Here is a 21,941-nt window from a genome sequence, read left to right as displayed (position 1 = left end):
AAGTTAATAGGGAACAAAAACACATAAAGCTAGCTGCTCAGCTATTTTCAAATCAGTTTGGGATCTTGGGGATTTTGGAGATTTGGATAAAGCTGGACAAACTGTATGGAGCCCTTTATTGTTATTTGGTTTATTATTGGCTGTTTTTTCCCCCCTACATTTTAAAACAAGTCCCCGTCTACTTCAGTTGTTTAGGAAAATGCTGCAACACTGTTTTGCTTGTTGAATTATGAAACTTCACCTGACTTTCAGCATGAGGGTGAGAAGATAATGACCTAATTTTAATTTTTGGGTGAACTTCTCCTTTAAACGTAATAATTGCAGGCACCAGACTGTGCATCATGTCTATTATAAAGATGTTAAAGTGACATCAGTGAGTTCATTATAGTCTCATTAGTCCATTCTGAATCTGTGCAATTAATCACGACAAACTAACCATTAAAACAGTATAATTGGCCCTATTAGTCTCTGTTAGGGATTTTTGAAGAAGACAGTCATTAACAGTATTTATGCAGCTGATCGGGATGAGTGTGTGCGCACATGTGTGTGTGCGCGCGCACGAGGCGACAGCTGAACCTGCGGCAGGCGCGTGCGGAATGCAGTATCCGGTAGAAAGTAACGGTACTTTTATGGAAACGGCAACCAGCAGCCAGTCGAGTCGGTTGACAAAGTGGTCGCATCTCGGATCGTCCCGCTTGGCCTGAGATTCGCTTCTTCTGGTTTCTATCGCAGCAAAGGATTTTCTGGTTTTTTTTCTTGTTTTTAATCAAACACAGGAGGACCACAGCGCGTCCAACGAGGTAAAGTCCTGTTTTATACCGAGGTGATGGAGGAAAAGGCCTGTTCATCCGCATACAGCAAGGTCAAAGCAAGTCAAAAGTTAACTTAAACAGATCAAACGTCTTTATTTCGGCGTACATCAGGTGCATCAGGTATCTTAATGTGTCAATCAAGAGCGTTTTACCTGTGTTTGGTTACAGTCACAGGCCTGTTGCAGACTTAAAGGAAAAGGAACAAACTTATTCTGATTGACTTTTGTTAGAATGACAAATGAACACATGAATCTCTCTGTGAATGTGTCTTTTCTAATTCACACTGTCATGATCTCTTGTGCCAGCTGAGTACAGAAATAGGACATCACCACCCAAACCTAAAGTTTTCCAAGTAACTGTAAAATGTTGATTTACCAGTTTTGATACCTTCATAAACACCTTGATCAGATTAGTTAGTTCTGCATGAAATGTGGGTTTTTTTCCTCTTTCTTTTGCATATACTGTAGGTGGAGAATTGTTTTCATCATCAGACCAAATAGAAAGATAATATCCTACAAATCCCAAAGAACCTATTACGAAAGGTTATGCAGTTTTACCCTCTGATCAGAAAATTGTGTTTATTAATGCATGACAGAAGAAAAGCCTCAGTGAGAAAATGGCAGGTGAGGATCTGAAACAGTTGTCAGTTCAACGCCCTGACATTCATTTTCTTGTTACTAGGATTGAAACCAAACAATAAAAGGAATACTAATCATGTGCAGCCTCTCATAATTCATGTTTATAAGACAACAGGCAATAACAAATCAGAATTGTTCTCAGTGCCAGATGTACTGCTCAATTTAGGAATGAGTATTTTTATTATTCTGACTCCAGACACTCAGTCTTGTCCTGTCCTGTATGTTCATGAATCGATTATTACACATTTGCTAAATTGGAAAATGCAATCAATTAATTACAACTGCAAGTAAAATGTAGTTTTCATAGATTGTGTAGTAAAGCTGACCAGAAGACCTCAATGGGATGGACATTTTAAGATGAGCCAACAATCAATTAGACTGATGAGACGTTTAAAACCCACTGGGACATGGGATGATTTTCGCTCCTGATAAGCAGCATCACGTCACACTGATCATCATACCTGAATATAAAAGGTATTTGCGGACACTGATAAGCAGCAACAGTTTTGGTGTTGGATGACTAACAGTCCAAACAGTGCTCATTCATCCAGTTGTCTCGCTCTCAGTCTGGCCATTTTGTCAAGGGGTCTGTGGGGCGACATGTGGGTGCCAACTTGAGCTCCGTCCAACTGCCTATCAGTCATCAGAAATAGCCATGATCACATGTCCTGCACCCACAAGTGGACTATAAATAGAGGTCAGCAGCAAGCTTCCATTGCTCTTTCTCAACATACTGGAGCAGCCTTCTTTGCCCCTAACTTTGTGGTCAAGAAGTGCCCGTCACACAGAAATCCCAGCGCCAGACGAGCAAAAAAGTCATCAGGAAAGGTAGAAGATCAGAAGCCTTTCACATCGCTGAGAACTTGTGGCTCGATACTCAACAATTAAAGGTGCAATATGTAAGAATTGACCACCTGTTGAATTCGTGCTCAAAACAAATAGGGGGCAGCATACTGCTGGAGTAACCGCTAACTGCCGCTAACTGTAGCGGCTGTAAGCTACAGTAGCTAGCTCAGTCCAGGGAGCGTTTGTCTTTACACCACTAGCACACTCAAAAAATTTTAATGTTGACGAAGATAATTACATTTATTTAGTCAACAGGTTCCATGAACTTATAACAGGTTAGTTAAAAGTAAAAATGTTTTAAAAAGCTATCTAACGTAAATAACTTGTATTACAATAACACAATGACTTTGAATTGAGCCAACTAAAAAATTACTTATGTGATCAAGAAGATATATTTAAGCTTAGCCAGCATACATCTTATTTGTAGTAGTAAAATAAAAATAAACAAGTTCAGTTAATTTTAACATTAGGTTTTCATCTTATTCATGTGTTTGTAGTTGGTTTCACATAATTAGAGTTTGTCAACAGGTTCCACACAAATGAATTTGGTACACCCAACATAAGTTTGTTATCTCCTGTATTTATCAACACAGCAAAGAACAATTTGGTGCACTTGGTCAGAAAAAACAACTCATTTCATGACTCATTTGTTTTGACTTCTTTGGTTACAGTTTCTTGTGTAAATGCAAGTATTTCCTCATTCTTTAGCCCATTTGATAGTAAACAGAATATCTTTAGGGTGTGGACTGTCGGTCGGGACAAAAGATACAGTTCAGTTTTTGCCTTGGTGTATAAAATGAAATGGTCAGAAATGTCAGTCATAGTTTCCAGAGTGAATCTTGTCAGCCATTTGATGGTTTAAAAGGTGCACTGATGCAGGCACTGACCACCAACAAATTCAGCCAATGCAATCCTTCCATACTGTTACATCCAACAGTGAAATGATAAACACACTAGCTGAAGATGTATGACTAGATGTAGATGAAGATGACTAGATGTATTTCACAAATGCATTTATCAGTGAAGTGCCAATTATCATTTGGACCGCTCTTCCTTTATTTTGCAGGTTACATTTCAACAGAGCCTGTTTGTCTACTTGTCATTGTGGTAAAAACATGACTGAGGTGGCTCAGGTTGCGGCTGTAGTCGCCCAAGAGATCGACGATTTCGCAAATGAAGATGAGCACAACATAAGCGACGCAGAAAATAAGGAAGATGATGTGACACATGAGGAGGAAGATGTTAACGATGACAAAGAGATCGAGGAGAAAAGTGAGAAGGCATCACACGTGGAGGATGAAAAGCCTCGCCATGTGAACGATGACGGAAGTAATGAGACTGACAAGACACACGTGAACGGTGTGGAGCACAAAGATGACACAGCCAATGAGAAAGAAGAGAGGTCAGAAACTGTCAATGGTGTAGCACAGGACGGAAAGACAATGGAGGATGAACAGCCTGATTCAAATGAAGACCAGGATATTTCTGATTTGGCACTTAAGAAAAAGGTGAGTGTGGAAGATAATAAGTGATGAAATAAGTTAGATGTTGCCCTTCAGAGAAAACATGCTGCAGAAGACAATGTAATCGTATCTTCCCTCTCACAAACCACAGAAACTCCTCCGATCCAGGAAGACGGTGGCCAGAAGCTACGTTCCAAAGCTGAACAAAGACAAGGGGGATGTGACGAACAAGTTTGAGGCGATGCAGAAGGCCAGGGAGCAGCGCAGCAGGCAGAGGAACCAGGATGAGCAGCAGAAGAGGAAGGATCAATACGTCAAGGAGAGAGAGTGGAGCCGCAGGAAGCAGCAGGTCAAAGACAGATAACCCCACTAACCTCCGACTGTGACCTGCATGGCATGATGAGGCATGACGGGGTGACGAGGCTGCAGTTTGAGTGAGAATTCACTGTCTTCTATACACAACACAGCGTTTTATAAAATTAACCGATTAATAATCAGTTCATGCAACGTTTAACTTCGGTTTGTGCTTGACTTCCCGAGGTGGTCATTTAAAAAAAAAAAAAATTGCTAATTTAACTCTATTAATGTGCAAAAGGACTGAAACACACAGTCCTCTGATGGATCTGGCACAATCCTAAATGCATGTTGTGCAGCCAAGCATTGTTCAATTTATTTATTTTTAATTTTATATTGTAAACCAGATCCCAAATTTAACACATACCAAAAACTAGGCAAAATGACACAAAGTGTTTTTTAATTAGTGCTGGAACAATTACAGTTACAACAAGTTGATTAATCAAATACTGATAGAAAATTAAAGGTGACCGATTTTAGATTTTGTTTACAGGTCTTAGGGATACTTTGACATATGGAAGAAGTTGGATTAAAGGTCCAGTGTTTAGGAGTTAGTGGGATCTATTGGCAGATGTATAATCTAATATATATAATTTAAAAAAGACAATTTAAACAATTGTCTGAATTAGTGCATAATCACCTGAAACATAAAATATTTTCTTTTCTCTTTTTTTTCCTGATGCATCAATTTTGATCCCTTTTCTTTTTTTAAAACAGTCCAGCTATAGGAGTGTAATGCCAAATCAGTGGAGTGGGTTTTAAACTGTAGGTCAGACAAAACAGGACATGAAGGCATCACTTAAATAATTGTAAAACAATAGACAGAAAAAAAAATAAAGGAAAAAAAAAAAAAATCATTTTTGTATGTCTTCATGTGTATGATGTTGACATACAGTGTGGTGGAAATAGTTACTGAGAGGTCAATACAGCTTTTCTCTGAGATCGACTGTGGGGAAATAAATGCAGTGATATGGTGTTAGGTGAGTGGATTATCAGTGATACACAGTGAGACAGAACAACATCCCCGTGTCCAGAAATGCCATAGCTGGCCAGGCTTGGACACCTACGCTCATCTCCTCTCTGTGCCAGAACACCACGGCCCAATCAGAGGTCCACCTGCAGGTCACATGACCCAGCTATTAGCAGGGATTAGACCGTTGTTCTTGCTGGGACCAGCATGGCTCCTGAGTGGCAAAGGAGATGATCCCAGCTAAACCGTAACCACTCTCCATCTGATCCGCCACAGATAAAAGAACTCCTCGCTTCCAGTGATGAGGAAGAAGAGGTGAAGCCATCAAAGGTAGAAAAATCCTACGTCCCCAAAATCACAGGTAAGACACAGAAAGGGATGTAAAGGGTGACAAAGATGAGTATTCAGTGAGGGATCTGTTAAGAGGAGAAGGAGGCTGAAGGCTTTTGTTGTTGTCTGTGAAATCCTCAGGTAGTGTGAAGGGGAAGTTTGCTGAAATGGAGAAACAAAGACAAGAGGAAGAAAGGAAGAGGATGGAAAGAGAGAGGAAGAACAGGGAAGCCCAGGACAACATGGAAAAGGCCAAAATAAAGAAGGAATTGGCTAAGAAAGCAGCCGAGGTAAGTAAACAATACTTGCACAACGTCTCAGTGGGAAGTGGGACAGCATGTCTGGTTCAGCGCTGCCTCTTGATGATAACGGACTTGTATCTGTAATGATTCAGGTAATCCTCAGCTGCCACTCGTATGAGTTATTTTAAGTGGCATTCGAGATCCAAATAGTTGGCAGACGCTGGATATAGATCTGAAATCAACAGTAGCATTGTACTCATGGTGAACTCATGGTAAAAGTATCGCCTTCATTTCATCCTACAGAGCAAGACTTAATGTAATGTAATGTAAATCAAGTGAACATTTCCGATCAGTATAGTACAGATAGAAGGACTTCAATGGAGCCTATTATTATACCTTCAGACAGTGTAGTTCTTGGTAATGGTGACGTAAGTATTCTTGTGCCAGATTACAGGCAATTACCTGCTACCTCTTTGCCCTAATTCTGCTCAAGTACAATGAGAAGAGTCAAGCGTATAATGGCGCTAACATTGCTGTATATATTCAACAGCTGTACAAAAAACTTTAACAGGGCACGATTGTAAATTAAAACTTAGACATTATTTAGGCAGACTTGACTGTTTTTATTATTTCTCCACCAGAATAGTATTCCTTATAGGGAGGGCTTTGAAACAGCATCACAGATCTGTATTTCTCGAGTATTTTCCTTTGATATTTCCTGTAAAAAAAACTTGATGACAGCTCGATTAAAATGGAGTTAAAGTTGTTAGACAGTTTTTTCATTTAGTTGGCTCTTGTGAAATTATTCACAATGGAAACTGGGAACAATACAAATTAAAGAAGATGAGACCTTCTTCTCTCATGGTCCTGGCAATGAAGCACAGAAAATCATGAGTCTGAACACTGTCAGCAACATCATTGCCTGCAAACTTTCTTCTGAATGGTGACTCGGGCAAAAAAAAATCTACAAATACATTAACTGGAGTGCTTTTATCTGTACTTACTCTGTACTTGTTATGAACAGCGGGTCACAACCCATTTTTTTAGCTTTCCCTATTACTTATTTCCTTTGTTGCCCCACATAAAAAAGAACAGAATTATGATACAGATCTTTTACCAGAAACTAAGAAATGTCTCAAACTTTAAATGTTCCTGTTCAGATGTAAGGAAGCGCTGACTTAACGACCTAGAAACAACTGGACTCTACACTCTCAGTGCTGCCAGGTGTAGACAGCATATGACTGGCAACTGTTTCCCGCACCTTCCAGGAGCTAAATTAGCTCCAGACCTCCTTACTGTGACTGAATTAGACTCTGCTATCTTAGACTGACACCCATACTCTGACCTACTGCAAATGGTGACATTAGGCTAATAGTGTTGCCCCCTACCCACCCACATGCTCTTATTCCCAATCTGTGCATGTGGTCATGCAAAGAGATTGACCTGAATTTGTTTTTACCTCTACAATACCACTGGACGGTTAGTAGGTCACGTCAGCTACGAGAGCTCAGAGTTTCAGAGTGGCTGACAAAGTATTCAGATCCATTACTTAGTGTAAGTAAAAGTATGGCAATGTAAAAAAAAACTCCATTACATGCAAGTACTGCATTCAATTAAGTAAAAGTACATAAGGTAAATATAAGCAAAATATACTGCCAAGTAAAAGTACTCATTGTGGTAATTCATTTTCTTAGACTTCATGAATTCATCTTTATTCTATGGCAATAGTTGAAATACCTTGGATAATCTTAATATCAAACACCTTGTAGGAAGGAGATGACACAATCCTGGTGCGGGTGGTTCCAGCCAAGTCATCGCGACATCCGGGCAGAATCAAGATGAACTTTGAAGACATGGAGAAGAATCGGGAGGAGGAGCTGCTGAAGAGAGCAGAGGAAGAGAAAAAGAGACGATACGATGAAAACAAGCGCTCCTTCAGGGATGCCAAGCGGCGCTCGGTTGTTCAGCTGGTAGGAATATGAAGAAATAAACGTTTTTGTTAACACTCCCTAACCTCTTGTGCTACCTTAATGATTGTGCATTGCAGATAAAGTCTACTATATTCTCACGCTCATTTGGATTTAGGATGAAGACGAGAAGCCTTCAGATAAGATGCAGATGACCCCTGGGAAGCTGAAGCTGACCTTTGAGGAGTTGGAGAAGGAAAGGCAGGAGCAGAGAAAGAAGCAGGCTGAGGAGGAAGCCAAACGTCGCCTGGTAGAGGAGAAGAAAGCTTTTGAAGAGGCCAGGCTGGGAATGGTAAAGATTGTTGTCAGAACTTAATACAGGTACGCTATTTCACTATCCCTTTATTTCCTTTGTGCTAATGATGCTTTTGCGTGTTATTAGGGAGAAGATGAGGAGGATGCGCAGCCTGCTCAGGAAGACAAGGAGGAGCTCAGACCTGGAAAACTGCGGTTGAGCTTTGAAGAGCTGGAGAGGCAAAGGGTAGAAGAAGTGCGAAAGAAAGCCGAGGACGAGGCCAAGAGACGGATGGAGGAGGAGAGAAGAGCGTTTGCTGAAGCCAGGAAGAGCATGGTCAGTATGCTTCCCATAAATAAATACACAATTCAGTATGAACAAGTCAGAAAGATTTCTTAGATCATGAAAATTCTCAATGTAAACATCTCGGGTGGTAATATCATCATAATTGATATGTCTTAGGTCTGAAAGGTCCTTGAAGGAACAGTTAGACATTTAGGGAAATATGCGCGCTGGTAGAGCCTTAGGTGAGAAGATTGATATATTTATGTCTGCAAAGTAAATATGAAGCTACATTCAGGAGACAGTTAGCTTAGCTTAGCATAAAGACTGTCAAAAAGAAACAAAACTGCCTAGCAGCACCTCTAAAGTGTAATGTTTCACATGCTTTATCTTCTTTATTTAATATTTACCGTACTGAATTATACAATGACAGATGCCAGTGACTTTCAGTCAGTTTGTGAGCTTTACAGGTGCTGGTAGGTTAGCTGTTTGCCCCTTTTTCAGCGTTAATGCTGAGGCAGTTGTTGGTTGCAACATTAATTGAATGGAGAGATACAGATATGTCTTCTGGCTAAGTACAAGGCCATTTTATAGTGAGTAGCCTACCGGACTTTGTTGTGGCAGGTGGCTGTAACTTTGTGAAATCTGTGGTAGTCTGGCCCGTAGGTGTATTTTGTTAGCTAAGATAGTTATTTTTATGTTATTATGTTAGTCTTTGTGCTAAGCTAAGCTAACCGGCTGCTGGCTGTAGCTTTTATATTTAATAGTCAATCTTCTCATTCAACTCTCTGCCAAAAAGTGAATAAGCATATCGAACGAAAATGTCAAACTATTCCTTTAAAGAAAAATGTTGCCCGATAAACAGCCTGAATTTTAAAGGCTACGTGAAACTGTCAAATGATGACGGCACCATCATCTACAGCTATCAAAGCTAACCACCCTGTGTGTTTGCTCAGCTTGTAGATGAGGATGATGAGGTGCTGATGGCCTTACTCAACCTGGAGGGCAGTAAGCCCGGGAAGATATGTGCCAGTTTTGAGGATCTGGAACGCCAGAGAAGAGAGGAGGAGCAGAAGAAGGCAGAGGAGGAGGCCAGGAGGAGACTGGAGGAGGAGAAGAGGCTCTTTGCTGAGGCCCGCAAGAACATGGTAAGTCTACATGTAGTCTCCATGCATGTATCGTGCTGATCATTAGCATATGAGAGAAGGCAGCTGCTCAGCATCCCCTTTTAAAAGAACATGAAAAACTGCCCTATAATAAAATGATAAATTGACCAAAAACACACATTAACAGCATGTACTTACATACTTTATTTATATTTTATCATTAAATTTGTTACTATTAAGAGTTTATGAAAGCATTAGTAAAACAATTGTGAATAAATATCAGTTATGACCAAAGGAATATTGGTCTGCATCCAACTAACACCTACTTTAGCTTTTCACTCTTAATACTATATATAATTGATTCTAATTGGATGAAAATTAATATTTTCTATTGGTGTATATCACTGATGGGCTCAAATTGTCCAAATTATTTCTTTAAGAGCCCTGGACAGGACCAGGAAAGGTCTGCATATGGAGATGAAACAGTAAGATACTTTCAATTTCAAATGTATATTTTTCACACAGAAACCAGAGGAACAAAGTCTGCTGTAGATATATATATTCATTTTATGAATTTATTCCATGCAAGTGAAAGGACATCAAGGTCTACAGATGATATGCCTCTTTGGGGGATGCATGTTGTTTTTAAATGTGCAACAATGAGAATGGCTCCTGCTTAGTTTTTGCTGATTTTATGACATTTGTTCATTTTGGGTAAGTAGTTGCACTTTTGGACTGTCTCGTCTATTATAAACTGAAGCCACTACCGACTGTAAAACGACATGGACATCACACGTGATGCAGTCACTTTGTTCACCCCTCAACAGAAATGCCTTTGTGTGTACTTGATGTGTACAGGCACTAGATGAAGAAGGAGGAATGGTGAAGAGTGAATCTCAGGAAGCACTGCACCCAAGAAAACTGGAGATCAACTTTGAAGAGCTTCTGAAAGAGAAGGAGGAGGCTGAGAGGAGACTCAAGGCAGAGGAGCGCAAGAAGAAAATGGAGCAGGAGAAGCAGGAATTTGAACAACTCAGACAAGAGATGGGCGAGGTCAGTCTGGAACAGTTGAACATTTATGTCGACCATGTCCATCACATACTGCGTAACAATCTCAGCCAACAATGCCTGAGAGCACAGCACTTGTTTCCAAACACATCTGTTGAATTCCAAAAGGTTCATGCATAGCATGGCATATCTTGTTGCAATGAATATTTGAATAATAAATAAATGGGCTTCTGTCTCACAGGACGAAGTGAATGAAAGCTCAGATGTTGTCAGCAAGGAGTATCAAGAACTGACCAAGCTCAAGAGGACTGGCTCCATCCAGGCCAAGGACCTCAGGTCCAAATTTGAGAAGATCAAGCAGCTGACTGAAGAGGAAATTCAGAAAAAGATTGAGATGGAGAGAGCACGGAGGAAGGCTATTGATGATGAAATTAAAGAGAGAGAAGCTGAGAGGTTCCAGGAGGTAGGCTTATACATACATTATGCAGGCACCTGAAAAATAAAGACGTCCACAAACAAAATGTTTAAGTTTGATTAGTTAAAATCTCAAAGATTAGGCAAATTAGTCTGCTAACATATGAAAAGTGATTTTTGCATGGGACTACAACAATCTGCCATCTGCCGTATGCTTTTCTCAGTAACTCCATTTTGCTGCCACACATTTTTAAAAATGGTGGCTGATATAAAATGCTGCAATTATCGACCAATCAGAAATATTCAGCGCTGAAAGCCCCACCCCCAACTTTTTGGAAGGTACTGCCCCGTGGGCAGGGACTTTTTGGGGGATAAAACACTGTCCCCGAACCTCATTTAGACCCTGGTCCCTGCAGCGGAAACACACTGAGTTCCTCCAAAGGTTCCTTGTCCATGTAGTGGAAACATGGCTTTAGTGTCACATATAATATTTTTTTATCCCCCAGGAGGATGAGGAGGGAGAATCAACTCCAGTGAGGCCCGAGGAGTCACCATTCAAACAGAAGGTGGATATGAAAGCCCGATTTGAACAAATGGCCAAAGCCAGAGAAGATGAGGAGAGGAGAAGGATAGAGGAGCAGAAGCTGCAGAGGATGCAGTTCGAGCAGCAAGAGATTGATGCCGCCCTCCAGAAGGTAAATCTCCTGTGTTCGCGACCATACAGCATATGCAACATGATTCCTAATGCATGAGAGCACCGCACAAGGCTGTTTCAAGGTTGATTTGACCCTGGCAACAGTTGTGAATTTTCTGTCATCTGTTTGCAGAAGAAGGAGGATGATGTGGAGGACGAGGGTAGCATCATCAATGGCTCTGCAGCCTACGAAGATGAGGAAGATCATGCCAGATCGGGGGCTCCGTGGTTTAAGAAGCCCCTTAAAAATCAATCGGTGGTGGACTCTGAGCCTGTGCGGTTCACCGTTAAGATCACCGGGGAGCCCAAGCCGGAGGTGACCTGGTGGTTTGAGGGAGAGATGCTCCAGGACTGTGAGGACTATCAGTATATAGACAGAGGAGAGACGTACTGCCTCTACCTGCCAGAGACCTTCCCAGAGGACGAGGGAGAGTACATGTGCAAGGCTGTGAACAGCAGAGGCACAGCGGCGAGTACCTGCATCCTCACAATAGAAAGTAAGACCACCTTGGTGTGACTGCATGCCTGCACGATACCTCCTCTCTATGAAGTGGATCGCATGCTCCTCTTCCTCTTGAATTCAAGCCGAGCGGCAGATGTGGATAACTGCTCTTCTGTTTCTCTCTTGCAGCATATGACTACTGATGCCCTTCCATGTTTCCAAGTTCTGGAAACTTTTCCTGTTGTCTCTCACTCCTTTTGTAAAACTTCGTCCCTCATGGTATGGTCAAACAGCAGAGGGAAGAAAATAGCAGTATGCTTGGCATTCCTAAGGGAGGGATACACAACACAAAAAATACGCAAGATGTTGTTTACGTATTGCTCAAATGTAAAGCTGCACTCCCTGTTAGAGTATCATTTACCTGTGCCAAAAATAGACGTGACCCTTGTTTGTTCTTGTTCAAAATCTTCGCTGTGAGGCCCTTATGATATTTGTGACACCAGCTAATTGTATGTATCATAGTACTGTGTTGTACATATCACACTTTCTGGTCCATACATTGCAAACATTATACTTGAGGCATTGATGTAAAAAAAATTAGATGTCCTTCTACTACTGCTCAACAACTCAATCAGTATTAATCAACACGCAGTTGGTAAATGGTATTGTGATACTTGGCTGGTAACATGTTCGTCATCCTACAGTGAAAAGGTCCATTGGCAATGATATGAAGTACTGCAGGAACAAAACTATTTGAAATCAAGTGTACGTCCTGATTTTCAATGAAACTCTTTAGGTTCCGATTAAGTGTTTTTAAAGTGCAGCATCTAAAAAAGTTTGATTTGTTGATTTTTCATGTACCAAACCCCCTTTTTCTTTTTGAGTTGAATGAAATACTCTTGATACAGTTGTCATAATTCAGTTGTGCTGGACAGTAGGTAACCTTTTTATGGTTTGATAATGGAAAGAAAGATAGGCTAGCCTGAATATTTGTCATATATTATAAATGAAAATGTTTTAATAAAATGAACAACAATAACACATTTTTTGTGGTGTCTTTAATGGTTGCATGAGGAAGACCTGACTTTATCTTATAGGTTTAAAGTGGGTATAAAACGTGGGTCCATCATCATTGTATTCTTTACAAACCTGAATGTTACCAGGGAAAGTTACTAAAAAGATGAAAAGCACAATAAATCTGGTCATATTGACAACTGCAATTATGTGAAAGAGTAGTTAGATGCTGTTTAAACTGAGACTTCATTGACTTGAAAACGTATCTTTAATTTAAAAACATGTGTAGTTCAAGGCACAATCCTACAAAGTTTTTAGGACATGAACGTCCCGTGGGTCAAACCGGAAAGGGGCGTGGCCTCGGCTCTGTCCTGTGTGAGGAGCGGAGAAACAAGCGTCTCCATGGAAACGAACACTGGCGAACATCAAACCCGAAAATGGCGCCGTTTCACTGATCTGTAGCATATGTGGACGTATTGAGGGAGCAGCCAGCGGTACGTCACGGTGGTGTACATTAGTGAATTGTGTGGCGCAGCACAGCACATCCCACAGCCCCGCTATGGTTCGCTAGTCGGTTAGCTGAAGGCTACCGACAGAGCAGCTTCGTGTTGATTATCTATGCTACAAGAAGAACTTCGCACCCGGGACACGTTTCCACCACGATGGCCATGTCAGTAGAGGAGGTTTCTTCGTCCCTTGTGCGGGAATATTTGAGTCGAAAGGTAAGTGCAAAATGTTAACCGGGCTTGCTAGCTAGCGTTAGCCCCAGCTCCAACGATGATAAAGAGTTTAGCTAATTTACCCAGGTGTTGCAACAACCGCTAACGTTCAATTCTGAAACCAGTGTCTGCTGTCACAACTGACAACGTGTTATTCTGCGTGAAATGTTAATATTCAGGTAGGGTAATTGTCACATTGTAATAAAAAACCTTTTGTAGTGTCAATATGGCTCCTAGTGAAAGACCCTAATAAGTCGCATAATGTAAAACTGCAAATCCGCAGGGACTCAAGAGGACGATTGCCTGTATGGATGAGGAGCATCCACGCACAGAGGCCAGTATCAACAACAGATCACATCTGAGGCAGATACTCAACATGGAGGGTCTCTATAGAAAGAATAAGGTATGTCTTGTAGCTGGAGGTCGGCTGCTGTAAGTGTATTAACGAAAGAAAAAAAGTCTGCAGCTGACTTTATTTTGCAATTGCAGGTTCAGAACTCCCCCCTGAAAACATTACTGGAGATTATTGTGAAGCATCACATCAAGGATCTTAAGAATGACAAGATCACCAGTAGTGAAAGTGATCCCCTGCTGTCTGCTGGAGCAGTCAGCTCCATATCTCCTGCAGTAACACCAACAGTGATGGATGACACAAAGACAGATGATAGCACACCAGCTGTCAACTTAAGGTATTTCACTAATGCATTAAATTTAAATACATTATTTTGTGCTGATTTGACTTTTTGAAAATTGTTATTAACCTATATGGGATCTCTGTCGCAGGTCTGAAATAGAAGAAATCTGCCTTTCTCAGCCAGTAGACACATCATTATTGCCTGAAACAGACAGACTGCCCAGTCATAGTCAAACAGGTTTCTGGGCTTATGACTCAGAATACCAACAGGGTCAGCCACTGGACGCTTCCCTCCACAACAATGACAGCGTCATCAGGAAAGAACCAGAAAAAAAGATTTCCATCACTGAGACCACACAAAAGGGCCGAACTAATCGAATTAGACGTGGCATGATGGCTGGACCAATTGCCAGCACACCTCAGGTACTGAACTTCTGATGCATTTCTTAAAAACCCATTGATCCCACAGTCCTTGTATGACTTATATTCATCATACTTTGTTCTGTCGTGATGTTTTTCCTTTTAGGAATCAAACAAAAAAAGACAGAATCGAAGGATAGAGGTGGCCCGGCCGCTGCTCAGAAAAGAAGAAGAAAACAGGCAGTCTAAAGATGGGCTTTTAGTGTCTGGCTTACATCAAAAAAGCTTAGATCGCTGCCTAACTGAAATCAGCTCAGCCGACTGCATAGGAGGGAGACGGGAGTTGCGGAGTGCTCCAGAGAGAATGCAGAGGGAAAACAGCTTAGAAAAAGTGCGACAAGACATACTGAAGACCCAAAAGTAAATGGCTTTAAGCTGCTGAGTGTTGTGTGCCTGTTGAAACTTCAAAGATTAAATTTAAATACTTTTGAAATTATTTTCATACTGAGGTTTGTTTAAAAGTTTATGTAGATTGTGTTTATTCCTCAGAGTAAAGTCTTTGACCAGTCCAAATGTGGATTTGGATGTGTCTGAGATGGTTTTAGGTAAGTACTATGTATTTAGAAAAGAATAGGTAGCATCCATTGACTTTGTTTTTTCTTTATCTGTCAATGCTGACAGTGTGTCAATCAATTTCCAGATGACATTGATGACGACGACGATCTGCAAGAATTCTCCAAAGTGTCCTTTCAGCGAAGCATCAAAGAACACAGTTTTAATGGCCGCCCAATGGACCAACACACGGCCATGGTTGGTTGTTTATGCCAGCGTTTCTTCATAAATTCTAGGGGCAGTTTTTGTGGTTACCTTTGATTTTCTTTTTGTCCTGCTTGCTTTCTGTTTTTGTTTATCTGCAGGAATTGAAAGCAGTGCTTCTTGGTTCTGGCCTAAATTGTTTCAGTGTTGAGTGGAGGAATCAGGGTTTCACATTCTCAGAGAGCCATGACCTGAGATATGGAATTGTGCAGAAAAAGGTTATTTTAACTTTGCCAAATTCAGAAAACTGATATTCCTATGATTCATTAATTTATGGTATCCTGACCCGTGTATTTATTTTCTAGGGTGGTCCTTGTGGAGTTCTGGCATCCATCCAAGCTTTTATTCTAAAGAAACTGCTGTTTGAAAACATCAGAAGCAGTGATACAGGCCTTCAGTAAGTTACGCTTCCATTCACAGCTTTGGCCCATAAAATGACCCTCCGTGGGCCCTATTGCAATCACTTGGATGCTTTTTACAGTCATTAATTCACATCAAGGCATGCTTTGTAGCCACTGTTAAGTATTGACCTGAGCATTGTGGTATTAACTGTATTATTACCCCACACGACCTGCTTTTCACTCAAATGCTGCTTTGTTCTCAGGGGGTTAAGACCTTCCAACACCACCCGAAGAAAGTGTCTTGTTTTAGCTGCAGCTGAAATCCTGTGGCGGGCTGGTGAGGAAAAGCAAGCAACGATCACCATGTAAGATCATATTTTTATTCACTTAATCCTCCACATCCAGATGATTACCGGTATACAGAACCTTGTTATTACCAGTATTTAACTAGGTTGAATGCATTTGAAGTACCCGTTGTCAAGGGGTTAAGGTTAAACAAAATGGAGGACCCAAGTGCAGACACACAGGCACACACACACACACACACGAGGCAGGATAAGGGGAAACAAAAGTGAGCTTTAATTATCATAGCTGAAATATTAAAACACAAGAAATAAAGACCAACCAAAAACGAGACAGGAGGACAAAAACAAAGTTGCAACAAAGCTAAAACAAAGTTCAACCAAAAGCAAAGTACAAATCAAATGACTAAACAAGGAAGCAAAATCAAACATACCAGATGGGGAGACACAGGAGGAACGACAGAGGAAGACAGAGTACCGGGAGAAACCAGGGAACATCACAGGGGAACGACCGAACGAACTGACAAACACATGAGGGAGAACAAAGATGACATACACAGACACTAACGAGGGGATCAGGAACAGGTGGAGTGAGGAGGGAAGAAGAAAAGGTGAGGAAATGAGTGGAAAAGTACTGGGACGGAAAACACAGGAGGAACTGAAAAGCAAGAAGAGACACACAAGGGTAAAACTCCAAAGCCCGTCAGACCCACTGATTTCAGAAATGCTTGATGAATCTGCTGTTTCAGGTTCAGCATTGGTTTAAACAGTTTGTGTGCTTGTTTTAACTGCAATTTTTTTAAAACAGAAATTCAGGGAGAAATCATTTCACCCCAACTGGACACTTCAGATCTGAAGGAGTGCTTGAAAAGGTACAGAGATGCCAACCGATACACATCTGCTGGAATGTGAGAAGTAATGTTACACTCAAATCAACTACTATTACATCAAACATTGCTCAGCAACATTTAATGGGCCATTGTTAGTGGGCTTAGTTTGTAAAATATTAGGCTACTATGTCTAAAATGTTATTATGAGAGATTTGTTGCAGTATTTGGATTTGTTTGCACATTTTCATTGAAATAATTTAATATTGTAGTGTGATAATAGAAATCATAGCTGTGCTAATTCTATCAATTTCCAAAAGGAAGGTTTTACTTCAAATCGTAAATGGTTTACAAATCTTATTAGCCTTGGCAACTGTGTAGGGCTGACCCAAGTGCTTTTTACAGTCGCCATGGTAATCGACCTCTAAATCAGTATTCAAAGGAAGGAGACGTTGAGTGGGCTGCACCGAAAAAGTAGCCAAAGACTGATAAAGAGAGCAAGAAATGGAGCTCTTCTATGGTGCTTAAGCTGTCTCAAAACCTGTGCTGGAGCTGTGGCGAGTGCAAGCTTAACCGTCCACGCACGAAACAGCTCATCGCTTGCTCATCAAGTTGAATTTTGAAACTTTGGTGGTGGGGACAGTGGCCAAAGTCATTCCTCCTGTTCGGACTCTTCAGACTGATAATTAGAATAACAGCAAAGTATACAGTCCCCTCCAAAACTATTGGAACAGCGAGGCCAATTCCTTTATTTTGGCTGTACACTGAAAACATTTGGGTTTGACATCAAAAGATGAATGTGAGACAATAGATCAGCATTTCAGCTTTCATTTCCAGGTATTTACATCTAGATCTGTTACAAAACTTAGAAGATTGCATCATCACCAAACATTTAGGTGAGCAAAAGTATAGGAACAGGTAGACTTATAGATTAGAATAATACTTAATATTTAGTTGCAAATCCTTTGCTTGCATTCTTCTTTTGTGATGCTTTTCCAGGCTTTCACCGCAGCCTCTTTCAGTTGTTGTTTGTTTCGGGGGGGTTTCTCCCTTCAGTCTCCTCTTTAGCAGGTAAAATGTTTCTGTAGCCATGCAATCCCAAGCCATGATATTGCCTCCACCTTGTTTCACAGATGAGCTTGTGTGTTTGGGATCATGAGCAGATCATTTCTTTCTCCACACATTAGCCTTTCCATCACTTTGGTAAAGGTTAATCTTTGTCTCATCAGTCGAGAAAACTCTGTCCCAGAACTTATGAGCCTCGTCTCTGTACTTTTTGGCAAACTCCAATCTGGCCTTCCTATTCTTATTGCCAATGAGTGGTTTGCATCTTCTGGTGTGGCCTCTGTACTTTTGTTCCTGCAGTCTTCTGCCAACGGTGGATTATGATACCTTCATTCCTGCCCTCTGGAGGTTTTTTGGGGATGTCACTGATCATTGTTTTAGGGTTTTTCTTTACAGCTCTCACAATGTTTTGTCATCAACTGCTGATGTTTTCCTTCGTCTACCAGTTCAACATCTGTTGCTGAGTACCCCAGTGGTTTCTTTCTTCTTCAGCACAATCCAAATGGTTGTACTGGCTATGGCCAGTGTTTGTGCAATAGCTCTGATTGATTTTCCATTTTCTCATAGCCTCAAAATTGCTTGCTTTTCTCCCATAGACAGCTCTCTGGTTTTCATGTTGGTTACACCTTTTTAACTATAAATGCAGACTGTAAAGGCAAACCCAAAGCTGAAGCTGAGAGTGCTGTTTATTGTTTGAATAATCAATGTAACAGGACACAGCTGGGCAGCAAAAAACACCTGTCAGTCACCTGTTCCAATAATTTTGCTCACTTGAAAAATGGGTGGGTTCAAACAAAAGGTGCTACCTTCTAAGTTTTTTAACAGATCTAGATGTAAATACCTGGAAATGGATGCTGACATACTGATCTCTTGTCTCATTCAATCGTTTGGTGTCAAGCCCAAATGTTTTCAGCGTGCAGCAAAAATAAAGGAATTGGCCTCGCTGTTCCAATAGTTTTGGAGGGGACAGTTTAAAAGCTTGTGTGTCCTCCCATGTCAAAACTTCAAAATCACACAATTCACAGGTTATCGCCACTGAGGCTTTGGAGTGAAAATGGTATTGATATTTATGAAATGGTTATGATATGCACTGCAGTGGAACTTCAACTACCTTTTTTATTTTAGTTAACATGTTTCACTGTGGATAACATCAAGGACCTGCAGTTGCTTCTGGAGCAGCATATTGAGCAGGTGAGAGACTCTGCATCATATAATTTATCCTCAGTTCATTTATGCCTGTCAAATGTACAAATGATTTCCACCCTTTTGACTCTGATCTGTCTCTATCCACAGTTTGAGACTGGGCTGTTAGGGTGCATCCTGCTGACCATATCTGCTGTTCTCTCTCGATCCATTGAAAAGTATGTTATCCCTTTACTACTGAACAAGACGTGCAGTATAAAATCACAATTAGCTGATTGAGCATCACACTTATTGTGCTTTTTCTTTATTCTTTCTGTAGAGTCAGAGAGGATATGGACGTGCCCTGTACCACGCTCATTGGAGCCCATGGCTACTGCACTCAGGTTTCACATAAAACTAGAAACTGCACTTGGTTTTGTGTTTGTGATTTGGGTGTTTCAATGTAATCAACACAACTTACTGTTACTGTTGTTCACATAAAATACATTCTGCTTACTAAGATTGCTTTTTTGATTTGTTTCCACCAGGAGCTGGTGAACCTGTTGCTCTGTGGAAGAGCAGTTTCTAATGTCTTTGACAACGACATGGAGTTGGACTCAGGCAATGGCAACATGACTCTACTCAAGGGAATCAAAGGCCACTGTGACGTTGGCCTTCTGTCCTTATTTGAACATTATAACATCTGTAAGGTCAGTGCTGACGGACCAGATGCTACACAGATGAAAACAAAAGCCCTTAGGAGGCATTCTTTATAATAATTATGAGCTCAGAAGTGCTGCTGGGGGCATAATAGCAACAAAGAATGCTCTTAAGACTCGTGGAATTTACGTGATAGCTTACATATACTATAGCAACCTGAAAATGTTTATTTTCAGTATCTCACATACACGAGAGAAGGATAACTGAAGACAATGGGCTCTCAGGGTATCTCGAGCAGTAGTGTTATTAAAGTTAAACTGTGTGAAGTAAATTGTAAGAGGCTGGTAAATAATTACATAATGGACATGTGGATGTGTTTTCAGGAGGAACATTGCATGGTGAATCTGATGTAAGATTTCCAGGAAACAATGATTAATAGCAGATTTTGTATTTTTATTTAAGTCTTCAATGTTTTGGTTTATTACAATTGATTGAAAGAAAAGCTATTTATATTAATATAATAACCCTATAATAACCCCTAACCCTAATATATATTGAAGTTTTTCTTCAATTTTCATAATACTCTTTTCAGCAAATACCTTGCAAAAATGTAGGTCATGTTACTTTTACACCCCGGAAAACTACTACTACTTATAAGTATTCAGGAGCCAACAATGAGTTAGTTAGTGACCGCTGAAAAATTGTGTGCAACCCTTTAACATGTTAAAAATAGTTGTGTTGACTCTGTTGTGTTTTATTTTCCTGTATCTAAGGTAGGAGCTTACCTGAAGACTCCCTGTTACCCCATCTGGGTGGTGTGCAGTGAAAGCCACTTCAGTGTGCTGTTTGCCCTGCAGAGGGAGCTGTTGACCAATCAGGACAAAGGTCTGGAGTTTGACCTCTACTACTATGACGGCCTCGCCAATCAGGAGGAGGAGATCCGCCTCACTGTCTGTATGTAGCATCACTTGTTCCACATTCTCAGTGCACGTGTCCTTTCTTTAATGAGTATTCTACTTGTCATGACCACTAAGAATAATTTACATTAAGGTATGATTTCTGATCATAATGTGCTCTAAATTATCTGGGTCCTAAAAGCGTTTTGTACTTTTAGCTGTTGGCAGATCGGCCCTGAGCTGTCAAGATGATGACACTGATCTCATTCCTCCACTGGAGCACTGCATCCGAACAAGGTAAGGACTTTATTTTAAACACACAGACCAACATACACAGTAATGTCTGCAGTGTGTTGACGTTAATTGCTGTTAATCAAGGGTTGTTCAAATGTCTTTGTTGTGAAAGATCATGTATAATGTACCCGGATCAGCTGTGAATGCCTTAAATAGTTGAATTTCTTTATCTTTTTCAGGTGGAAAGATGCGTTTGTTAATTGGAACAACACCGAGCCTATTCTCTGACCAATCACATGGTACATTCACAAACATTTTGCATCACCAATATAGATATTTCTTTTTCTCTATATTTTATTATGACTTCTTCGTATTTCTCCATAGATTTTAGCATTACTATTGTTTTCGTGACATGATGGCCTTGATGTTATACTGTATATCACACAATGTAAGTGCAGCTGGTATGGCCTATTATATCAGCCATGAATACTGTTGTCTACAAAACGATATTTGAAGTGAGAAGAGTGCAATTACTGTGTGTGTGTGTGTTTTTTTTTTTTTTTTTTTTTTTTTTTTTGTAAAGGTTTAGCAATAAGCATGAAGAAACGTTTTCTTTAAATGCACAAGTTTGGAGGAAAATTTGTTCTTTTGTTGCTGTTGAAATGTAAATTGCTGCATGATACACTATTGACCACAGTGGCCTTTTATTCCTGTACATTAAACATACAGGTATAATAGATTGTTGTCCATATTTTACATTTTATAGTATTTCTGCTTATTAGAAATAAAATGAATATGTGATATTTTAATCAAGAAAACTGTTGAAAATTAAAATTATTTTCCCATCATATTTTAACTGCCTTTTGTATGATAGATTTATAAAATCTGGCAATACAGATTGGTTTTGACATGGCCAAAAAATAATATTGCCTTTTTATTACATCTGTACAATTTTAAATGAGATCTGTTTGAGATAATGTACTGTAAAGATTTCAGATTAAATAAATACAGTCTGTCGTGTGTGTGTTTGTGTCAAAGAGAGTGAGTATTAGACTCAATTGCATCAAGGAATTTACACTTTTTTTGCAGACCAAATCTGGGACGGAAAATAAAATCATTACAGTACCTCAACTGTCTCCACACTGTGA

The 21,941-nt window shown here is 40.3% G+C and overlaps 2 protein-coding genes across 6 annotated transcripts; both read left to right on the top strand.

The window, feature by feature from the left end:
- Positions 1-648: 648 nt before the first annotated feature.
- Positions 649-12,844, top strand: nexn (nexilin (F actin binding protein)). Of its 3 annotated transcripts, XM_084355043.1 has the most exons (15): positions 649-800; positions 3,363-3,804; positions 3,911-4,108; positions 5,360-5,444; positions 5,555-5,703; positions 7,425-7,625; positions 7,741-7,914; positions 8,005-8,193; positions 9,096-9,287; positions 9,686-9,730; positions 10,104-10,298; positions 10,495-10,716; positions 11,174-11,362; positions 11,495-11,858; positions 11,993-12,844. In XM_084355043.1, exons 2-15 carry the CDS (start codon positions 3,412-3,414, stop codon positions 12,004-12,006), a joined length of 2,610 nt encoding a protein of 869 aa, XP_084211169.1. In that variant the 5' UTR covers positions 649-800; positions 3,363-3,411; the 3' UTR covers positions 12,007-12,844. The 3 variants fall into 3 exon arrangements, with proteins under 3 accessions (XP_084211169.1, XP_084211168.1, XP_084211170.1); XM_084355042.1 differs by lacking the exon at positions 11,993-12,844 and having other exon boundaries at positions 11,495-11,893; XM_084355044.1 differs by lacking the exons at positions 9,686-9,730; positions 11,993-12,844 and having other exon boundaries at positions 11,495-11,893.
- A 352-nt stretch (positions 12,845-13,196) lies between these two features.
- On the top strand, positions 13,197-21,817 carry mindy4 (MINDY lysine 48 deubiquitinase 4). Of its 3 annotated transcripts, none has more exons than XM_084355618.1 (18): positions 13,198-13,539; positions 13,820-13,939; positions 14,026-14,225; positions 14,320-14,593; positions 14,697-14,950; positions 15,080-15,135; positions 15,231-15,340; positions 15,448-15,564; positions 15,652-15,743; positions 15,951-16,052; positions 16,798-16,897; positions 19,007-19,072; positions 19,175-19,242; positions 19,344-19,407; positions 19,552-19,713; positions 20,437-20,617; positions 20,778-20,856; positions 21,033-21,817. In XM_084355618.1, exons 1-18 carry the CDS (start codon positions 13,480-13,482, stop codon positions 21,079-21,081), a joined length of 2,154 nt encoding a protein of 717 aa, XP_084211744.1. In that variant the 5' UTR covers positions 13,198-13,479; the 3' UTR covers positions 21,082-21,817. The 3 variants fall into 3 exon arrangements, with proteins under 3 accessions (XP_084211746.1, XP_084211744.1, XP_084211745.1); XM_084355619.1 differs by having other exon boundaries at positions 13,199-13,539; positions 16,798-16,861; XM_084355620.1 differs by lacking the exons at positions 20,778-20,856; positions 21,033-21,817 and having other exon boundaries at positions 13,197-13,539; positions 20,441-20,544.
- Positions 21,818-21,941: the final 124 nt, after the last annotated feature.

This window comes from Pagrus pagrus (assembly GCF_965226575.1).
Source record: "Pagrus pagrus genome assembly, chromosome: 6".
Classification (NCBI taxonomy): domain Eukaryota; kingdom Metazoa; phylum Chordata; class Actinopteri; order Spariformes; family Sparidae; genus Pagrus; species Pagrus pagrus.
This window is presented reverse-complemented; position numbering and strand designations above follow the sequence as displayed.